This window comes from Hoplias malabaricus, chromosome 11, assembly GCF_029633855.1.
Source record: "Hoplias malabaricus isolate fHopMal1 chromosome 11, fHopMal1.hap1, whole genome shotgun sequence".
NCBI classification, from domain to species: Eukaryota; Metazoa; Chordata; class Actinopteri; order Characiformes; family Erythrinidae; genus Hoplias; species Hoplias malabaricus.
The window spans coordinates 16788911-16812099 of record NC_089810.1 but is presented as its reverse complement, the minus strand read 5'-3'; the positions used below and the strand labels follow the sequence as shown (position 1 = coordinate 16812099).

The window sequence follows — 23189 nt, the reverse complement described above, 5'->3', positions numbered from 1 at the left end:
AGAACTGTTCTTGTTGGAAAAATCTTGTTGGACTTGGACACTTGTTGGACTTAGCCCACATGGATTAGAGGATGTGAAAACTTTTTTAATTGAAGCCTCAATAACACATATAATTTGCGGTTGGCTGTTTTAAGACAGTCACACAGCTCCAGGGGCTTGGAGGTTATGAGTTCGATTCCCGCTCTGGGTGACATTCTGTGAGGAGTTGGTGTGTTCTCCCTGTGTCCGCGTGGGTTTCCTCCGGGTGCTCCGGTTTCCTCCCACAGTCCAAAAACACACGTTGCAGGTGGATTGGCGACTCGAAAGTGCCCGAGTGTGAATGTGTGTGTCTGTGTTGCCCTGTGAAGGACTGGCGTCCCCTCCAGGGTGTATTCCCGCCTTGCGCCCAGTGATTCCAGATAGGCTCTGGACCCCTCGCGACCCTAAATTGGATAAGCGGTTACAGATAATGGATGGATGGATGGATGTTTTAAGACATTGATGGTTTTATATGCAAATTTATGCAGATAAAAAATTGTGATTTTCATAATTCCATATCATTTAAATTTAGTTAATAAAGGTCACAAATGCTTGACCAGTGGTTGAAAATTTGTCGAAATTTAAATGTCAAAGGGTTTTTTTTTTTTTCGTTTGTGTTTTTTTTTATAGGGACAAAAACAGTGCACAAAAACAGTCAAAGGTAATTCGTTTTTTGGCATGATATAAGATTGAAAATAGCTGTGTTCTTACCAAAAGCGTTGATCACTGTTGAGAATGAGCCCACTCACCTCAGTGGCCTCCATTCTCTAGAAACATCACCTCAGCAATGTCTTGGACATAATCCTCCATTTCTTTAACATCTTCTGTGTAAAGAGATACAGTTCATGTGGCTGCTGGTGTATCATTCAAGCCTCTGGAGAAAGAACAAGAAGCAAAAGAAAGGTGCTTAGAAATTGATGCATATTGTTAGCTCTGCACCAGCTGAATGTTGTTCCACTGCTTTTTCTGAACCATGCAAGATTTCCAATTAACTTCCTTGGAAAAACTGTATAAAGAAAACATTCCAAATGTTGAAACAGAAATCATATATATCTTTAAAATGTATGCCCATTTTTATTTGCTACTAGCAACACATTCTAAAAATGTTTTAAAGCGGCCAATACAAGACAGGTAAAATTGATTGGTATGATTGGGTTTAAAAAGAGTGTCTCAGAAAGGCAGAGTTTTTCTAAATTAAAGATGGGGAGTGTTTCAAAATTCTGTGAACATCCATACAGGCAAATGAAGCAATTCAAGAATTATGTTTCTCAACTTAAAACACCAAGCCCCTAGTTTCTTCATCTACACTAAATGATAAATGGTCATGATAGTTCTGTCTTTTGCTGTTGCATCTGACTCACACATGAACTGGTCAATAACTAATTGTGCAGTGTGACAGTAATATTGATGCTCATGCTAATGCTCCATGTAGCATAGGTTTGTAAATACTGTTATTGAGAAGTGGTGTTAGTTTCTGGATTTGTGATGAAGGTGAAGATGAAAAAACACTTAAAGTAACCTCTTATTGATTTTTTTTTTCATTTACCTTTGTCAGAACACACAAAGTGATATTGAAAACACTATAATACTTATCTACATATAACAGCACAAACAGCCTGTTTCATGGACACGGATAACTCAATAAAACAAAAAGTCTCGTGTCTACATTTTAATATTCATCTTCATGGAATTATGTAAGTCTTGGTGAAATTGATCTGCAAGTGGAAACTTTATTGTTGTTTTTCTGCCTTTATCAACTGGGGTACTATGATAGTTTCTGAGACAGTGTTCCATCTCACAGAATGAACTTTGGAGCAGTGCCCATGTTATTGATTGGTCTTAGTAGCATAACAGTATGGAATGAAATAGTCCTGTATTGTCCAGGCAAGGCAGGAAAATCATCTTTGGCTTCAAAACATACACAATTTACAACACACTGGAGATGCAAATCATAAAGATCTAAATGTGTGCAACTTGTTATATTGTGTTTAATCACAAGTTAAATTACTTTCAGAATAGAATATACCCTTCAGATTCGTTTGTTCATCAGAGGCACTCTGGAGCACTGCCCAGTGGCGAGCTGCTCAACCTCAAAAACAGGTTGGGGTCATTAATAATTATAACAGCTTTTCTGAGTACATCTTTGTTAGAAACATCACTGTCTTCTGGCCACCTGCTATTTCCCTGCTGTCTTGCTGAGACTGACCAATTTTTTTTCCATTTACTGATGGCAAATAAACACTTTCTGTCTAGCTGACATACACTACTTTTAATGCAACATATTATTTCTAACCCCATAACCTCGGAATAGCACTCTTCAGTATCATCCAGCACTGTATATAAAACTTCAGCTGCCACGCATTGTTCGTTTTGTAGCAGAGTTCACTCAGAACAAGTTCTTCTGGTTTATGACATTGATTAAAAAGGAGACAGTGCCATAAATTTTAAACTTGAGCAAAATGATTAGAGGCAAGATCCAATTACGATCTGCATATTATATTTATAATGCATTGCTGTTGGAACATATAACAGATTAGGAACAAATGACCCTTAGTTTTGAATGGGAGTTAATACACAGTACCTTTGGACCATAACTAGGTCTTTCTTCATTAAAAATATTTTCACAGTGTAACAGCTATTGTGTTCAAATATATTTTTTAGAAATGGGAAAACTCTCATCAAAATTGAGAACACAATTTTTTTTTTCAACAACAAATAGAAAGTGAGGGATGTGGGGTTTTCCTGCCTAAAGGGTTAATGGTCCTGGATTTAACAGCAGTCCCAATGGGGTTTTGCCATTACTCCTTAACACTAGGCATAAAATCCCATCCTATGTAACATGCTTCACTAATTTTAGTAGCCTACTAGTACATTGGCATTATGAGCTATTTTATAGCTTTCGTATTGCAGGGCTTCTGTGTTCTACCTGGTAGCTGGACAGTTGTGGAGAAAAAATCTCATCTGTGTATTGATTGTGGGGGGCAGTAATGGCCCTCTGCACTGGAGCTGGTGGAGTGGGGAAAGAGGAAAGCAGGAATCACCTCCGAGGCATTTGTTTGTATATTTATTTATTTATATCTTTTACGGCCTGCAGCAGGGCCCTGGTGGAAGCGGAGATTTATGGTAAAATATTCTCCCCTTCACCAGGGATGGGGAGATGTTTACTCCTTAAGCAGCTACTTACGTCATGGGCTCGTGTTTAACGATGGACTTGCATCTCTTGTGCGTCTTTATCCTCAGCGGGCAGTGCCAGTGTGATTACGGAGACCTCAGCCCCATTAAAATTTAGAATCTCTGATCAAGACTGATGAGGGATGAGGGAGCAGCCGAGAGACTGGGAGAGAATGAGAGAGAGGAGAGAGCGAAAGATATGAAGATTAAGTAGGATAGGGAGCCAGAGGAAAATGAATGTACACAGAGAAGCAACACTGTTTCCATCAGGAAAAAAAGGAAAAAAACCAACACTCTCTCTCTCTCTCTTTCTCTCTCACTCTCTCTCTCTCTCTCTCTCTCTCTCTCTCTCTCTCTCTTAACAGCAGTAAATAAACCCTCTTGGTACGATTCACAACATGGGCTCTTGTGGCTCTCGCAGCTCTTACACAGCTCTCATGGCTCTGGCTCACTTGCTCCTGCAATGTTGCATAACCAATGTAAGCATATTGCTGAATAACTAGTAAAACAACAATAGCTGTGCATAAACATACACCATAAGATCACTTCTATTATCCACACACATGCATATATAGCTTCCCCAACAAGGAGAACACAGGCCCATCAGAAAAGGAAGGAAAAAATGTATGAAGCTTTCACGAAATGTTCATTCAAACACTGGTTTGACATCACAAATCCCCTCCTCCACCTTCCCTCTCTGCCAGGGGCCTCGTTTTATGTGGATTTCTCTTCAGTGCTGGCAACCCTGAGCTTTTGGAACATGTGTCTTTTAAAGGTTCTTGGCGCAGAAGCTTGATGTGCACAAGCAGCAGCAACACGACAGACTCAAGCAGGAAATAACATGACAGTGTGTAAATGAGCAGCATTCAGCAGCTTTCAATCGCTTCCTTCATCTCTACTTCACTCTCTACTCATTCTCTCTTTCTCTCTCCATCTCTCTCTCTCTTTCACCCTACACCTGTCAACTGCTCTCACTTCTCTTGCTCTCACCCTTTTGCCGTTCGCTCCTTCTCCTTCTCCCTCACTCCTGCTCACTTCCCCTTTCTCTCTCTTCCTCCTTCGTTCTTCTATGCTCCCTACAGTTGCTCTCCCTCTCTCTTTCTGTTTCTCTTTCTCTCCCTCTTTCTCTCACTGTCTCTTCTGCTCTTATTTTTTACATTCAAACTGCCTTTCCTCTCATCCCTCCAACCCCCTCTCTCCTTTTTATCACACATCCTTCCTCTCTGCCACACTTCCTTTCTCTAATCCTCACTCTCTTACATTTACCCTCATTCTCTGCCACACCCTCTTCCCATTCTCTCTCTCTCTCTCTCTCTCTCTCTCTCTCTCTCTCTCTCTCATATCTCATACACACATACACACACGCACAGTTGTGTCAGCCTTGTTTTGACTCTTGGAGGCTTTGATAATTAGTTGATGATTTAGTTTGGATGTGTTAAGCTACTGAAAACACTAAAGTGTGTGATGCTGTGGCCCTAGAGGACAGGATTTGATTCCTCTGATCTATAGTGTGTAATATGCTGCTATTGTATTTCTGTTGATGAGTTCTTTCACAGTTTATCTCTCTGTCTCTCATTCTTCACACTCTCTCTCTCTGATTGGATAATGACGACAGATGTTCCTGCACGACTGGGGTTGAGGAGGAAGTTTTAGATGAAAATTGAGGCCTGTTCTCTTCAACACCCCAGCAAAGTGTTCTGTTACAGGCCATTGACACTGCAGTGTTGTCACTGTGAAAGATATGGGAGAAAGGAGAAATATAGCTTCCTCCCAAAAAATGAAACCGGAGCGCCAAGGCTAAATCACTCATCTGTGTTTCACAAGTGACCCGACCCTACTCATCCATGCTGTCACTCATAAAATATTTCTGCTGATCAATTAAATGGTGCACCATTTATCTGTGCTATAGCTCATTCCTCTCTCTCTCTCTCTCTCTCTCTCTCTCTCTCTCTCTCTCTCTCTCTCTCTCTCTCTCTCTCTGCAGTTTTTCATCCTGCTCCTCCTGATTTTCCTGTTGGAGATTCTGTTCATCATCCTGTTCTTTTCTTATCAGGATCAGGTAAGAGTCAGTATGTTTATTTTGCTAAACTATTCATTAACAGTAAGGTGCTGTTTTTGTGTCTATCCTGTAAGAAAAAGACCATTCAGTTTTAGACATTCTGATATGAATAAGTATATTTGCAGTACATTAAAGTTAATTTTCATTCATTCATTTATATTTTATGACCACTTCAGTCCACAGGCAGAGTGTGATATGATGTCACAAGGCATAAGTGTAGTTACAGGAGAAGTGGGAGGGGTCTTTTTTAAGTAGTTTTATGGTCTTACAGAGGGCGGCATGGTGCCGCAGCAGGTAGTGTCGCAGTCACATAGCTCCAGGGACCTGGAGGTTGTGGGTTCAAGTCCTGCTCCAGGTGACTGACTGTGAGAAGTTTGGTGTGTTCTCGCTGTGTCTGCATGGGTTTTGTCTGGGTGCTCCTCTCACTGTCCAAAAACACATGTTGGTAGGTGGATTGGCAACTCAAAAGTGTACATAGGTGTGAATGTGAGTTTGTGTCACCTAGTGAAGGACTCCCTCCAGGGTGTGTTCCTGCCTTGCACCCAATGATTCCAGGTAGGCTCCAAACCCACTGAGACCCTGAACTGGATAAGTGCTTACAGATTTTTTTTTCAGTGAGCAGTAATAAGTATTGAATTCCATTTTGTTTTGTTATCAGTGGTAATATTAAAGATCTTTATTAACTGAATTATTGTCCCTACGTTTTTAGAAGCATTTCTTAAAATCCTATTATTCCTAGTGTGTGTTAAAAGCTGTGTGACCTTATACCCGGACAGGATCTATATAAATATATATATAAATGGAAAAGGGACATAAATAGTCACAGCTTCAGTTACCAGTGTTCTTAAATGTATCTCATCGGAGTCATAAAGCCACAGACTTTGCTACTCTGCATCACTTCGGTAACAAAAAGTCCATCAGTGACTGATCCTCCGTCTCCTATGCCTCTTCTTAGAGGAAGCTAAGGCTATAAAAAGCATTAATCCTTCAAATGTTGTCCCTCAGCACGATCCTGCCAATCAAAGCTGTATGTCAGCCACTCTCAGCGCGGGCCACGGTCGTGTGTGGCTTGCTAAAGGTCAAGATGTTGGCGATAAATGTTTATCTATTTTCTTTTTCCCCTCTCCTGCTTTATACTCAGTCCAGCCTTTTTTTATCTTATCTGTTATTTCAGATTGTGATCATTAAGCTCCAGTCCTTGAAGATGTGGTAGTTAGAGTCAGTCAAAGCTATTCACAGCCCTGACTGGCTCTGATCTGCATCTGTACAGTCCTTGCTTAACTATCATAGTCTTTTCACATATGTCTAAGCTTGTCATTGAACAAAGCAAATGTGCCTTGCTCCAAAAGTTCACCCAAAGGCAACAGGTGTATACAAGACTATAGTGTAGTGAGTAATGCTTATTTTGGTGCTGCAGATCAAGATTCAGTTCCCCACCTAACACCAATCTACCCCAGTAGGAGTGCTTGGGCAAGACTCCTAACATTCCAGCTGCCTACGCGTGTAGATACCTGAATTGTAACCTGCTCTGTATAAGGTTGCCTGCCATATGCTGTAAATGAAGTATAAACGTGAATGAAGAAATACCACTGATAATGATTTTTAGTCCAGATTTAAACCTAATCTGAGTCCAGGAAACAGACCATACACTGTAAGACATTGGATATAATTTAGTAAATCCATCTACATCATTTGGATATTACCAACTTACGGTATATGGTATATCAACAAAATTATGTTTTGCAGTTTACATCATTTTTGTCGTTAAATTAGTTTTATTCATGTGTAAATGATGAACATATGCAAAACCAAATGTTTCACTGTATTCGTTCTGAAAGGAGAGTAACAAAGCCATGCATTCCATATGTATACACTACTGTCCATATGTCCAAATATTTCTAGGCACCTGCTCATTCAGCAGTTATTCAGAAATCAAGAGTATTTACAGTGATTTTGCCTCCAGTCTCGTTTTGACGGTGTTACAGTGGATGCTGTGAGGATTTGATTTGATCAAGTATCAGTGAGATCTGGTACTAATGTCGGCTGATTAGTTTCGTATCACAAACATTGCTCTAACTCACCCCAAAGGTATTGAATTAATTTCTCTCACTCCAGAGGACATAGTTCAACTCCTCCACAGCCCACTAGCCAACTGGCATTGAGCATGATGACCTTGGGCAAAGGAGTGGCTCATCTGGACTGTCCAAATTGGCAGCGCTTTTCTATGCAGATTACACAAGCTGGTCCCTCAGGTGCAGTTTATTTGGTCATAACCACGTTTGTCCTGATCATGATTGACTGTCTGTGTGGACAATTTGCCCGACAGCATGTTTGTTCAAACTTAAATTGGGTCTGTGTTTATGCAGAGCTTATCCATTCAAACAGATTAATCTGTTTATCTGTCACTGCATAAACTAGAATTGGATGTCTGCTTCATTTCAAATCCTGAATCGACCACTCCTCCAGATCCCCTCACTCTGAGCTCAAGAAAACTTAGTATGACAAACTAAAAAAAAAAATAAAAAAGGCATCAAAAATACGTCAATCTGGTGCCAAGTACCTGTTTACTTGATGTCTTTCTCCCTGATGAAACGAATGACTGCTATCCCAAATAGACCCGCCTGCCTTATCAAAGGCAAGCCAAAGCCGAAAGACTTGTCTGATCAATTCAGTGGCAGTGGAAAAGAATCCAGCTGGGGCTTCGGTTCCCCCTCGCTGGGCCTCCTCTGATCCACTGGCACCATGTTTAATGCATGAATTCCTCTATAGCCACTGTTAACAAGCTCAAGGTCACAAGGCTGCCATCCTCTCTTATCATCTTTATGTTTAACGTTGAAGAAACTGTGCTTATTTATCTGCAACATCGCGCCGCTTAGCACTGCGTTGCTCTGCTTTGATGGGTTTGGTGATAAAACTCGTAGTGTGACATATTAAAACAAAAATGGTGGACCCGCAGCCCTTTCTTTAACAGTGCTGAAAACATCAGTAAATGACACCTTTTCATTGTTTTTATTCAAGCTAACCATAAGCTGAGACCAGTTCTGTAAAGGCTGACATCTACAATCTTGCCATTGTTGGTTATGATATTATGGAAGTGCTTCCTGCCTATTCATTCTCTGAAACTGTACTCAAGCATGCTGCATGTGCGCAAAGTGCACAGGCTCTTTTTTATTCCACTTTTACTTCCACTTTTATGGTCAAGAGGATACTTACCAGCAATAAAGCATGAGATGGATGCATACTGGCTTTAATAAAGTGAACATTTGAGTGCCAAGTGGGCTCAAACCTGAAATTTTCAGTGGTGCATGCCTCCCTGGGCTGATTAACTTATAATAAAAGAAATGAAATGGGTTTTACATTGGAACCAAGAGTGAGGACTGATTTTTGGCTCTAAATGCCAGCTGTCATTTAAAGAACACAAAAAGTTCCAGAATGCCCTAGCCAGCTTGAACTGTTGACAGAAGTGATTTCTCTTGCCAAGCTTCAGTTGCCAGACTCAGCAGTGGAATCTGTAAAAGTCACTCTTACTCACTTGTCAGTGGAGCTCAGAAGCTAGGTGGGATCGTGATTGTTCATAGAGCCGCTGACATGTCCTATGTTGGCCTGGTCCATCACAGTCTGCTGCTTCTTTCTTTCGACACCCACCATCGCTCCGTCTGCTTTTAAGCGCTCCCCTACTCGCTCCACTTCGCTCGGGCTCTAAACCGTGCCATCTGCTGTAGCTGTGAGCGAAAAGCAGCAGCTAATTAGCAGTGTCTGGCTGCGGTGAACATTGCGAGGGAATACCTCCGGGGTGTGCCCTCCATCCAGTAAACACTGAGAACCCGTCCCCATCGCTTCACAGCAGCCAGACTCCAGAGGAGGATCCTCCTCCAAGGCCAGAGGAAGAAAAACTATCCCATTCCAACAGCCAAGAGGCTGGAGATGCTTCCCTGATGTGACTTATATAGTTGTATTCCCTCACTGGAAAATCCAGACTGTCTCAGGACTGGACACCTGCGAAGACCATGTGATTAAAAGCTCCTGTTTTCTCCAAAGATCCTGACAAGAGTTAAATTAACAAAGATTTCTAGCACACTGTAATACAAATGCAAAAAAAAAAAATATTATAAAATGATAAACTCATCCACAATTTCATCAGTAATTAAGAGCATTTCTGGATACAGCTTCACCATTCCACTGCCTGGTGTCTTGGGAGTATATATCCATCAGGCTGACACTCAGCATTGAGTACTGTGGCCTTAAATTCATGAGCAGCTGGTCCACAGTGTCCAATTTCATTTCTTGCTTTTTTTTATGGAGATTATACAAGCTGTGCATGGGCATTTGAACATATGCATCCACAAAAGGAACACATTAAAGTAGCTGCATTCACTCATTACAAGCAAGGTCTAGAAATGTTATATGTATTACCACACACTGTAAATTTGTATTGATATTGAAAACGTCTGTTTTTGCTTATGTAAAACTCTCCTGTTTATGTAAAGTACTGCCGTTTCTGGAATAATCACTGGGTGTTTTTTCATTGCACATTCAATAACAAAAAATGACCCAAGTGCAAATCAGCACACTTTACACGTCTAATTCATTTTCCACCTGTTTGAGAAACAGCAAGAACGATCTTAATAGCTTTGATTAAAAATGTAATGTCTTTTTGATCATTTAAAGCCTATTAAAGCATCTAACATTGTTAATTAGCTATTGTGCTAGCTAATTACTTTAACATATGGGATAAAGTGTGCCCATTGTTCTTTGTGGGAAAACTCATGTACACAGACTCATGTTGAATACAACAAAGCTCATATCTGTGTTTAATTTCATAATATGAGCAAAGGCACTTGGTCTATGAAAGCTAAAATGACTGATGATGTCATTAGTGTTACTGCCCTAATTATGTCACAGTACAAAAACTCATTAGAAATTAATTTTTAAACAAGAGCAAAGAGAAACTACGCAAGTCTAGTTTTGCTGAACCGCCGTTAGCCATGTATCCATTGTCACAGAGGTGTTTCTAGTATTTCAAAAACAGGAAAGCCCAAAATACATACCCTTGTCATTAGAAGTTCTGGAGAAGCTTTGGGGCTTTTGTTTTGTTATTGTTTTTTTATTATGTGATTGTGTTGTATAGAAAATATGGAGGGCAGACTAAATGCAGAAATGAAAAAAAAGGAGTACAAAGTTTTGTTCACAATATATAACACTGACATCAGAGTTTTTCTTCTTCATTTTATTTAAAAATTAATACTAGATCATCTACCACTAAAGAACAAACAAGACCAAGAACATTTTGTTGATTTTAAGAATTACAATTACTTATTTATTCAATGTAACTGGTTAAAGTGCATGAAGTTTAAGGAGGCTGTGCGCAGCTATATGGAGTTTTATAAACACAGTAACACCACGAAATGTCTCCCCTCCACTTTCCTTTACAATATTTCAGGCAAAAACACACACTCATGTGAAATAAGACACATTCAGCTGTCCTCCCCTCTCTGTGAGATATAATATGTATTTAAATGTTGATGAGTTTTAAGCTTGTGAACTAACCGTCCCTGAGCCGAGGCCCAACACAGCCCCAGAAACACACAAACGAAGCATGTTCCTGCCTCATTTCCTTTGGTTCCAGCTGGGAACAAATTTTTCTGCTTTGCGAACCAGTTTATGTCACTGGAAACATACCACATGGTTCCAAATTTAGTTCCCAAACTGGAATGTGAAGTATGGCTGAACTAACAACAGACGGTGAAGTAACATCGCCTTAAGTTCTCTCTGTGAAATACGGCTGAACTAACAGGTTCCTATTCGCACGTGTGCATTTCAACTTTAGTCAGTCAGTCAGTCAGTAAGAGAAAATGCCTCTTCAAGGCCGACCCAGTAGGCGGTTCGGCAATAACAATGAACACATTATCATACCATTCTAGGTTTCATTCTGGTTCACTAAAAGATGTGCAGTAATGGTGCTTGGTGTCTTTGCCTTAACTAAAAGAAATAAAGAATACAATTGTCACCGGTTTCAGCTGAATGTAGTAATACACATGGGAGTATATCTTTGAATACAAAGCAACAGACGTGCAGTTAATGTGCATTTATTTGTCATTGTGCAATGTACAATGAAATGTGTCTCCCACATTCAGCACACACACTAGTGCAATAGAGGCAGTGAGTGCATACAGAATGGAGAACAGCCATCCTCAATGCCGGGGGAGCAGTTGGGAGTTAGGTGCCTTGCTCAAGGGCACCTCAGCTGTGGACTGAGGGAGGAAGAGAGTGCCGTTTTTTCCCCTCCCTCTGCCTTGAATTACAGTTTTATGGATCGAATCAGCAACTTTCCAGTCTACATCTCTAATCATTAGGCCACGGTTGCCCATTAGGTCCTGTTACTATCAGATCTCAAAAGACTAAAATCCATAAAAGCGTAAGCTTCAAAACCGGCACAGTCTTGTAATGAGGGAAGCATGTTGGCGGGATGAATATGCTCTGTAGTGTTCACTTTTGGTCAGAATCGTCTGGGAACAAAACACAGGCATCAGTCAAACACATCGATACACACACACAAAAAAAGAAAGCTTGGTAAGCCAAGAAATAGGGTTCATTTTAACACAGAGCATTTACAAACACCCAACGGAAACTAGGGGTAAATGTGTGAGAGTTATATGTACAGAATCAGGGTGGGTGGAGCCAGAGCACAAGTGAAGAGCTCCAAGGCGGGTGATGCTGTTAGGACATCTTCATGTTCTGATGTATTTGTGTGGGTGGTCAGCATTTAAATGTTTAAATGAAATGTATAAATACATATACATATGCATGATTACAACTGGCTGTTTATGAATATTCAGGATTCCAGTTGGGCACCTTTTGGGCTGTGTTTATTATGTGTAGAATGTATTTCTACTGGAAAAAAAAAAAATGACATATCAAACTTCCCCTTAATCGCCAGCTTGTGGATAAAGACCTGGTGTTCACAAACCCTCCTGTTCAAGACCCAAGATTTCACCTTTCATTTAGTGTTTACTTTAATGATATGTTTCACGGGATCTTTGCTAAATGAATAATCTCATTTGTTGAAAGTGACCCAGATTTTACACTGGGAACTCAAACTCAGAGACAATCCCTAATTATAAGTCTCTAAGCTTATAATCAGATTCTTTTTTAAACAAGTTTCTCCACTGTGTTGCTCATCATTGTCTGTCTGCGTGCATTTAACATGTGAAATGGTCTTTTTAAGGTGGATGTGTTCATGTGGGATATAAATGCTTGCTTGTGCTTGCTTATTCAACTACTGCGCATCTGTGTCAGCTGTAGAAAATCAGAACACCCTCTCTCTTTTACAACTCCCTGTTTGTGCCTCTCCTCCTCCCAGTAACCCTCTTTGTCTGTTTCCCTCCATCATATCTCTCTCTCTCTCTCTCTCTCTCTCTCTCTCTCTCTCTCTCTATCTTTATTTCTTTCAATCTCCCACTCCCTTCTCTACTCTAGCTGTTTGTCTGCTCGCCTTTTCTTTACATCTTCTATTTCTCTCCCTCTCTTCCTACTCCCCTTCTCACTTTTTCATTTGCTATCCTCTATTGCTCTTTCTTTTTTTCTTCTTCTTCTTCTTCTTCTCCCTCTGCACATGAAACACAAACTCGTGTCAGTGTGGATGAGCTCAAGGTCAGATCCAAAGGGATCCAGGGAGTTGAGTTGAAGAATGTTTAGAAAATCTCTTGAATGCTGTTGCTTTCCAATCTCTCTTTCACTATTCCCTCCTTCTCTCTCTCTCTCTCTCTCTCTCTCTCTCTCTCTCTCTCTCTCTCTCTCTTCTCTCTCTCTCTCTCTCTCTCTCTCTCTCCCCTCTCTCTCCGCTCTGTCAGATTTTTGTGTTGGTTTGTGGATATGCAGAGAGATGAGTTTGCTTTACGCTGAGAGATTAGGTTTGCGTGTTTTTGTCTTGTTGACAAATCCTGTGTCAATCTTTTCTCACCATACAGCTGTCTCACTTGTCTGGATGTTGTTTATGGAGTCTAAAGCCTGGTGGTACTACAGGATTTTTCGCCAGATTTTTCTGCCTAATTTTAGCTTTGATTCTGAATCAGATCATGTCTGTCCTGGCTGGCTATAGCCTGCAGATTTTGTATCAGCTGGTGTCAATAGGTAGGAGAAAATATCGAATTATGTGTGAGGTGTACATATTTTCATCTGCAGAGTTTCAGACCAGTTTGAAAAAAAAAATATATATAAATGTCTGTATTTTAGTGGTTGATATGCTGTTATTTTTACATAAAATCTGCTGTTTTTTACAGGGTTTTTTTTTTAAGCCCATAATTTAGTATTATTTACTGGTCAGTGATTCAAGTCTGAAAGATTTCAACATCCAATTAAAATAAACACAGATGACCTCTTCTGCTACACAATTTGAAGTCGAAGTGATTTACTCCAAACATTTTTCTTCACATTATGAGATAACCCTGGCCTGAAAATCAATTATAAATATGGCCACCCTCATATAAGGAGCCCACTATATAGAGCATAAACTTGCTGATTATTGAGCTATTTTGAATTGTACATTATAGAATAAAAATACATTGATTCATTAATTCAGCTACTTTACAATGAAATTCTATTTTTAATACTATCAAGAAGCCAACTTCAGCCTGTTACTTAACATGTGCTTACAAAACTCCCATTCAGTGCCCTGCTGTCTGTAAAGACCAAGCTGACCACAGCTTCCCAACACAGACCCAACCCTAAAGTCATTTTTCCATGTTTCTTTGTTTATTCTTCAAGGCAGATAATGGCATGCACAGTGACAGCAGCAAGCTGTAGTTCTTGCATGTTTCCATCTGTGTCTCCTAGGTAACATGCGACATGTAGCCATGTGAAGCGTGTTTGGTTCAGCAGTGTTAGAAGTTGTGTAGTGTGTGATCCCTAGTAGTTCAGTGTGTGATCAGCATTTTCCCCCATTTCCTTTAAAGTCTGCACAAAGGAGAAAAATCTAAATGCTATTTTTTTCTAAACCAAGGATTTTACCACATAGTGGAGTGTAACTAATGTAAGAATCTGAACCAACAGAGCAAGTACAGAGTCTCTTCAGTTACAAGCAAATAAAATTAAACAAAAATACAACAGACAAAAGAGATGGTATAAAATAGCCAGGGGATGAATGAATGTGATATGTTTAGAGCAGAATGAGGTAAACTCTTATTTACAGTAAATTACAGTGTGACATGCTCAATTGTGACAGATGCATTGGAGCAGAGCTTGTAAGCAGTGCATTTTGTACAGTAAACTACAATGATGCCATTTTTTCTGAACTGTTATGACTTTGAAGTGGTGTAGAGTACCCCAGGCTTAACAGGGTGTCTCTTTATGGCTCCTGTTTGTGTATCCGGTGTTAGTGAATGTACTAGCAATAGTGACACCCCAGGGATGTTAGAGAGGGGTTGGAGGACATGAGATGACAGGGAGTGATGAGGTTGAAAAAGTTTAGCTTGGCACTGTACCGGGCTCAAGGCTTAGCAAGGCATAATGGGAGCGGATAGGAAGCATTCAAAGCTCTGCCTGGATGCTAATTTAATGCACTTTTACTTTGCAAATGGCGCTGAGCAGCGGAGCTCCTTAAGCACGAAGTAACTGTCTGTGATCTGCATTCCTGATAATCTTGCACAGGAACTTGCTCAGATCCTTTGAGGAAAAGCTTTTGTTTGTAGGTTTAAAGGATATAGATTGCTCACTTATTCTCTCTTTCTCTCCCACTCCCCCACCCCCTCTCTTTCTCTCTCCTCTGCTGCCCCTTTCTCTCTGTTGTTGAATAATTAATGAAGGAGGTCTGTTTGGTAGATCCTGCAGCTCTACTCACTGAGAGTACACACTGAGATAACGCAGTGAAAGCCTGTTTGCACTCAACGTGTTACTTGGCATAAAAAAGGACTCACTATGTCATCGTGAGCCTGAATGATCAGGTAACAGTTTCTTCGAGGAGTGGAAGTGTGCCCCTTTAACTTACAGCTTGAAATAGTATACGACAGCTGTATAGAAGCTTAAAATCACCAAGCGTTTGATAGAGGCCCTCTATCACTGGGCTGCGGATTAGTGGAACTATGTTCTCTGAAGTGATGGAGCACACATACCTGTCCTAGCATACACGTACAGTGCCCCTGCAATTAATGTGAGAGTGCTCATTTAGTAGCCTTTGTGCCTGAAGCCATCAGACTACCAAATGAGCACTCACATTAATTGCTTGGACATTAGGATCGTTTTTGGCAACTGTAGGTACGTTTCATATTTTGTTTTTACCAGTTGTCTATTGTATTGGTATCTTTTTTTTTGGAGGTGTCTGTGTGCCCAGCATGCATTGTCCCTTGGGGATAAACAAAATGGATTTGATTCAGTTCAGTTCCATTCCGTTCCACTGGAGTGATTTGGAGTGAAGAATGTGATCCAGAAATGTTCATGCAGCATCGGTAGGTGACTTCACTAAATGCTCTGGATTCGATGCTGAATGCCATCAAATCCTTACAGAAATATCCCAACTTGTAGTGTAATGCCTTTTCCCAGAGGAGAATCTGTTACTGCGGCAAGCACTTAGATACAATACGCTTATCCACAAAGCACTTATCCAGTTCAGGGTCGCGGTGGGTCCAGAGCCTACCTGGAATCATTGGGTGCAAGGTGGGAACACAACCTGGATGGGGCACCAGTCTTTCACAGGGTGACACACACACACACATTCACTCACACTTATGGACACTTTTGAATCGCCAATCCACCTACCAATGTGTGTTTCTAGACTGTGGGAGGAAACCGGAGCACCCGGAGGAAACCCATGCAGACACAGGGAGAACATATCAAACTCCTCACAGACAGTCACCCGGAGCGGGACCTGAACCCACAACGTCCAGGTCCCTGGAGCTGTGTAACTGCGACACTACCTGCTGCGCATCTATGCCACACATATTAATATATTTTATTCAAAAAGAAATGTTGGATAAGCAGGTGTCCATGATCCATAGACTCTAGACTTATGTTAGGAATATTTTCCTCCCCATCTACTATGAAACGACCCTGCCAAAGGTATGAGTTTCATTAAAACAGCAGTGATGTGAATATGAGCTATAGATTAAAGCGCAGCTGCTGCTTGTGCAGTATATACCCCACAATTAAATGAACTGTATTGTAGCCAGCAGTTTGCTACCATAAATAGGCATCCAATGTGCTTATCAGTGATTGGATAAAATGCTGCAGTTACACAAGAGAATAACTAAAATAACCAGATGGCCTTCTGGATAAACATGCTCACTCTTTGTGCTTCATCGTTTTGTTCACAAGTAGCCAAGAGTGCGCAACACCAGAAAACCTGAACTAATTGTTTTCTGAAGCCTGCAGGTAAATCCAGTGCTGCTGAACTGATTGAATAGGGAAACAGCTATTCAGAGTTTTGATGAAACCTGCCACTGAAGGATACTTCAGTGCTTTCACAATCCCTTTCCTGTAATCTGCGGTAGGGGCTTTATCCACTTATTCAGCCTTCGCTTGTGCCAACAAACAAAAAAAAGGCGGCGATTGTTTACTGCGTGGGAAAAGGTAATGAATTAATCTGATTCCAGAATGTATTTGCCTTTATCAGAGAGAGTTCTTCTGGAGAGGTTTCACTGTGTTTATGGCCCAGTGTGAGTTAAAAAATGGCTCTGACTGACTTTGGCCAGAGAGCTTGCAGTCCCAGGTCAATTATGCAAACATCCCCACTGCAAGAGCAACTCTGCCAGAGGTTTATCTTCAGTCCAAATTAGCCTAACAAATTAATGTTTGGTTAATGTATGGAGCTTGAGTTTTAAACTAATAATCATGCCCACTGAATGGAAGAGATGTAAGGGGAATTGATATTCACAGCATTTAAAACTTTAGCTTGAATTTTAATGACAGCAGACCTTAGCTTAAAGGATTATAGCAAGTGCAAAACCATTCTTCTGTCCCAAATCATGGTAATTATCCAACTGCAGGATTATAGAATAGCAGAAGGGAGCAGAGGTATTTAGGGTCTACAGTACTGCAGTAATACTCTAAATTCCCTGTAATGTTTGGGTTGGGGGCATTACAGTGGCACTACAGGGAGTGTTTCTGCCACATACGTAGCTCAAGGGTTAATAGGTCTTAGGTTCGAATCTCATCCAAGTCACTCATTACTGGGAGTTTGTTGTATTCTCCCAGTGTCCCAGTGTCTGCATGCTTTCCCTTTGGTAGCCCTTTGACCACAGGCGTGAGTGTGATATGCCCTGTGATGGACCGGTGCCCTGCCCAGGATGTGTTCCTGATGATCCCATGATTCCAGGTAGATTCCACGTAGAAATGAAAGGAGCTTTGTTTCTTAAAATCTCAAAGCTTTCAGTGGAAAATTGTTGAGCATTTTTTTCTGTGATGAGCTCTCCCGTTGTTTGGATTTTCTGTACTTGAATAGGACGCATGCTCATTTAATTTATCCAACCAACCAACCAAAAAACAAATAAGCAAACAAATGAATAAATTATTTTAAAAATTCCCAGAGCAATGTATTTTTAATTCAAGCTTATTTTAGTCATGGAAACTGCAGTAGTGTAACTCCATGGGTCCTCAGGGTCTGTGTGTAACCTAAAATGACCAAAAATCTGCCCTGCATTTTTTTTTTACATAAACATAAATTTACATATTTAAATATAAGTTCCAAAATAGCAATCATGGTTTACCACTGCAGAAAAACACATTCCCAATACTAATGTCACAAAAAGCTAAGATCTGTAGCCTACATTGTGATGCTCTGATTATCTGTAATGCACTTTGAAGTAGTTGAAATCACACAAACTGTCAACACATAACTAGTGAAAGGTCAAATTGGTGGAAAATGCAAATAGGGAAAGTTTTTTCAAATACTTAGATAAGATCTCATAAAAAAACAATGGCTTTAGAAAACCACTGCAGCCTCAGGGAGAGGCTTGAAGATGAGACTACATTTACATTCAGGCTTGCAGGTCACTGCAGAATAATCTATAAAGTAAAAAAAAAACAGGCCTGATTATTCAAGTTCATTCTGACCAAGTAATTTGTCTGGTCATTGTATGACCGGTGATTTAGGGATGGTTTCCCAGACAGGGGTTAAGCCTAGTCCTCGACCTCACACCTTTAGAATTCTGATTTTCCATTGAAATGAGGATAAAGCAGGACTAAGCCCACACCCAGTCTGGGAAACCAGCCCATAGGGTATAACAGCACTGAGACCTAAGTGTACATATATCACTCCACTTTACTGGTGTGTTCTTTTAACTGCTAACAAAATAACATGTTTAATTTTAAAGAGGTGCTCTACAACATGGGTGGCATGATGGTGCAGCAGGTAGTGTCGCAGTCACACAGCTCCAGGAACCTGGAGGTTGGGTGGTCTGTGAGGAGTTGGTGTGTTCTCCCTGTGTCCGCATGGGTTTCCTACGGGTTCTCAGGTTTCCTCCCACAGTTCAAAAACACACGTTGGTAGGTGGATTGATGACTCATAAAGTGTCTGTAGGTGTGAGTGAATGTGTGAGTGTGTGTCACCTTGTGAAGGACTGGTGCCCCCTCCAGGGTGCATTCCCGCCTTGCGCCCAATGATTCTAGGTAGGCTCTGGGCACACCGTGACCATGAACTGGATAAGCGCTTACAGATAATGAATGAATGAATGCTCTACAACATGAGCAGATACTCTGGGCTGGTTTAAACCTTGCTTGAATGGGTTGAATGAGTACAATGAATGGGTTCTGCTCAAAATGTCATTACGTACATGGTAAGACACAGAGTCTGCAGACTCTGCTGAGTCCACCACAGAATGAGTTTATTTTTCTGCTGTGGATCCTCATGGATCGAATTAAAAACTTTACAACTTGGAAAAGCCCATAAACACCTCCAATAAAATTCAACTTCTTTCTTTTCCTTCTCCAGTCACAAAAAGTTGTCACAGGCTGATTGCTTGTGGTTTCTGCTTGGATTGTTTTTTTGATACAAAGCAAGGAGCCTGTGGTAATGTAGACCTACACAAAAGAGCAAGTCAGCTTGCAGGGAAATGTATGTACTTTGTTGGAAACAGTCCTGTGCCAGACCAGTTGGAGAATTATATGTGTTTATTTATAAAAAATATATCTTTGGTGTGTTCTCCCAGTGTCCCCGTTGGTCTCCTCCGGGTGCTACAGTTTCCTCCTACGGTCCAAAAACATGTTGGTAGGTGGATTGGCGATTCAGAAGTGTCCATAGGTGTGATTGTGTGAGTGACTGTGTGTGTGTGTGTGTGTGTGTGTGTGTGTGTGTGTGTGTGTGTGTGTCTGTGTTGCCCTGTGAAGGATTGGCGACCCCTTGAGGTTTGTATTCCCGCCTTGTGCCCAATGATTCCAGGTAGGCTCTGGACCCACCATGACCCTGAACTGGATAAGCGGTTACAGATAATGAATGAATGAATGAATAAATGAATGAACAATTGTATTACTGTTAAATAATAAATAGTTCTTACAGAACTTTTGTATTAAAGCAATGTAACACCCAGGTTTGTGCTGTTATACTGGATATCAGCATGACTGCAATTATGATGAACCACAGCCATGCTGATATTCTGTTTAAGAGCACTCCCTCTCATGCAGTAGTACGGTCCCTGGTCAAATCAGCAGTGCGTTAATTAAAGTACACGATGTAAAACAAGATGCACACCTGTATTTCCTCAGCAGTGTGTTTTAGTGTCTGATGCAGTGTGTGAACAGATGTGGAACTAAATCTGCTTTGAAATGTTCACTGCATGTGTTGGCAATGTGTCTGAAACTAATTGTTTACTAACTATATGTTAATACAGCTTATCACACAAGCTGTGCATTGCTGTTATACACATGCTATTGTGCTGTGTGTGTGAAACCAAAAATGTATCCCTCAGAGCCGCCTGAGGTCACTGGCGATCCTGCTATACAAGCTTCAGGAAAAAAGTAAAAACCTACATTTCTTTTGCCAGTTCACATTTGCTTGTCATTTTATCTTCCATTCAGGATACTGAGGAATGTGAAGTCTAATATATTTACATTTCCAAAGAAGGCCTACGTTCTGTGGAGGATTCTCTTCGAATTTCTTACTCTTACAGGAAGTCAACTTATAGAAAGCTAAACCAGGACTTGCTGATGAACTTGACTGATAAGTGGAAACTTATTCAAATGTCCTACTCCATCATAAATGATGTAGTTGTTAAATTCTGCTGCACCAGCACCATTGTACTTGGAACAAATTTTTTAATATAAAAAGCTGCTGGATGGGATGCCAGCTTCAGGCTCGTCAGTTCAGGTTTTGTGAAGGTTGTGCCTCAGCCTTCGCTAAAAGCTAATATGACATTCACATCCCCCACTGAATAGACCAATGAGAGCCTTCTTATCTGAATACAGAATCCAAGCCCAGAGAACAAGCATTTCTTGACAGGTTCTGGGTAACATGATTTTTCACTCATCATAATTAATAGCTTCAAAAATAAATCTCTTTAAAATGACCACAATATAGAGATCATTTGTAAGAAAAGATGAGACAAGAATGCTTTCAAACAACTTGTGGCTAACGAAAAACTAGTCTATAGTGAGCATTTACAAACTGTCACGAGGTGGGTGTAGGGGAGGTCAAAGGGCGAGGAACAGGAAGGAGGTAATTGCAGGAGATTTTAATAATAACCAAAAGGAAGCTAGACAGAGGGGCTAAACACAAAAACAATACAAAGACCTTGAAACATAAACAATGAACACTAAACAAGGCTAGATACTAAACAAGAACTGAAAAGAACAAAGGGGCTAACACTAAACCAGGCTAAACACAGAAACTAAACAGAATAAGGGGGTTAAACACAAGGGCTAGAATGCTAAACACAAGGGTTAAAACTACACACTGGAGCTAAACACTAAACAAGAACAGATCAAAAGGGGCAAGACACTAATCCGTAAGTTGAACATTAAACAAGATGGCTAAACAGAGCAGAACACAGAAACTTCTACATAAATACATCTACCACAATGACCCACCAACAGGAACCACTGACCTGGACTATAAAAAGACAACACAAACAAGAAACACCTGAGACAGATAGCGAGGGGGCAGGAACACAAAGGAGGCACAAGAGGGAGGAGCAAAGGCAGAGACAAGGAAGACAGGAACAAAACAAAGAGCCATGTGCTTAAATACATGACAAACAAAGAAACACTGATACGCCGGCAGCAGGAACAGTAGACAGGGCTATACATGACACAAACACTTTACAATCATAAAACATTCATTAATTGAGCCATTCATTCATTATCTGTAGCCACTTATCCAATTCAGGTTCGCGGAGCCTACCCGGAATCAGTGGGCGCAAGGCAGTAACACACCCTGGAGGGGGCACCAGTCCTTCACAGGACGACACACACTCACACATTCACTTACACACTCACACCTATGGACACTTTTGAGTCGCCAATACACCTGCCAACGTGTGATTTTTTTTTTTTTTTTTTGGACCGTGGGAGGAAAACGGAGCACCTGGAGGAAACCCATGCTGACATGAGGAGAACACACCATACTCCTCACAGACAGTCACCTGGAGTGGGGCTCAAACCCACTACCCCTGGTCCCTGAAGCTGTGTAACAGTGACACTACTTGCTGTGCCACCGTGCCGCCCCTCATACAATAAATAACATTTATTACGTTTAATACAATTAAACAAGATGCAAATAATAGCATAGTGAAAACAAATATATCAGATAATCAGAAATCATTCTGTAAAACCTCTACTCTCCTATAATTATTAAGCTAATAAGTGATTGATCACATATAGTGGTCGGTATAAAGCTTAGAACATGGAGAAGACCAGGATTAAAATATCCATTAAGTCTTTGTCCATATATAAGGCTTTTCAGAAAGGGTCAAACGGCTTTGACACCTGTGTTAAGCTATTTATTAATACAGACTTAAATCTACATAAACATCTATAGAGGTTTATTCCTATGAGTGATTATTGTCATAACACTGTCTAGATTGAAAAAGCAGCTGCCTTTATCACAGCTGAGGCTTGTTGAAATAAATCTATACGAGGAGTGAGTAGATTCATGTGGGTGTAATGTAGTCTTATGAACAAACACCTACAGTAAAGCATTACTCAGTAGTCTAGTATAAATATGGTAGGAGTATTTCTACATCTGTTAGGCTGAGAGGTGCCTGGAGGCGTGCATCATTGTGGAGATGGTAAAAAGCTGCTTTAACTTTAATATTGATGGCAGTTGCAAAGTAGAATGTGAGGTCGAATATAACTGAGAGGTTGTGAATGTAACAGAAGGTATTAGCAAGGACTTACACATATTGATACCAGATAAAATGCTAGGGCTTTTAAAGAAGTTTATACTTATCCAGGGCTTTCTGTCAGATAAAGCCTGCGATGGTATAGTGTGAGTAGAGCTGATGCTGATATAAATCAGCATCAGAGTGTTGTCTGCATCTCTGTCACATATGAACCATTCTGTTCCCATTTCAAAGACAGAATGTTTGTTGTTTAACCCAATAATAATTACAGAATACAGCAGAACATGAAAAAATGGGTTTGTGTAGTTTCTTAGGTCTGTTTAATATTTCTCACAATCTGTCACTGCCACACGGCTCTGAGATCATAGGGTTTTCTCTCTCAGCATGAAGCAGTCACAGAAAAAGAACAAACGAATGAATGAATGATTGAATATTACACTAGAAACTTTTTGAAATGCACCACCTTAAACAGTTAATGCAATCATGCTTAGCTATAAACACATCCTCTAGAAAGTGGTTTATGAACAGGGATGTTTCAAGGCTCACCACTTTGCCCAAAAAAAATCGACCTGAGTAAAACCGTTTAAAAACAATACTTGGTTACAGGGACTTTAGGCATGTCCTCCTCTACATCCCATAATATCCTTAAAGACTCCCAGAATCAGGAGAATTCTCTCTCT

The 23189-nt window shown here is 40.5% G+C and overlaps 1 protein-coding gene across 1 annotated transcript in view; it reads left to right on the top strand.

Annotated features, from left to right (window-relative positions):
- Positions 1-23189, top strand: part of tspan4a (tetraspanin 4a) — an 82755-nt gene that overhangs the window by 39440 nt on the left and 20126 nt on the right. Inside the window, 1 exon segment of the mRNA XM_066685112.1 lies at positions 5174-5248. Coding sequence (XP_066541209.1) covers positions 5174-5248 — 75 coding nt within the window.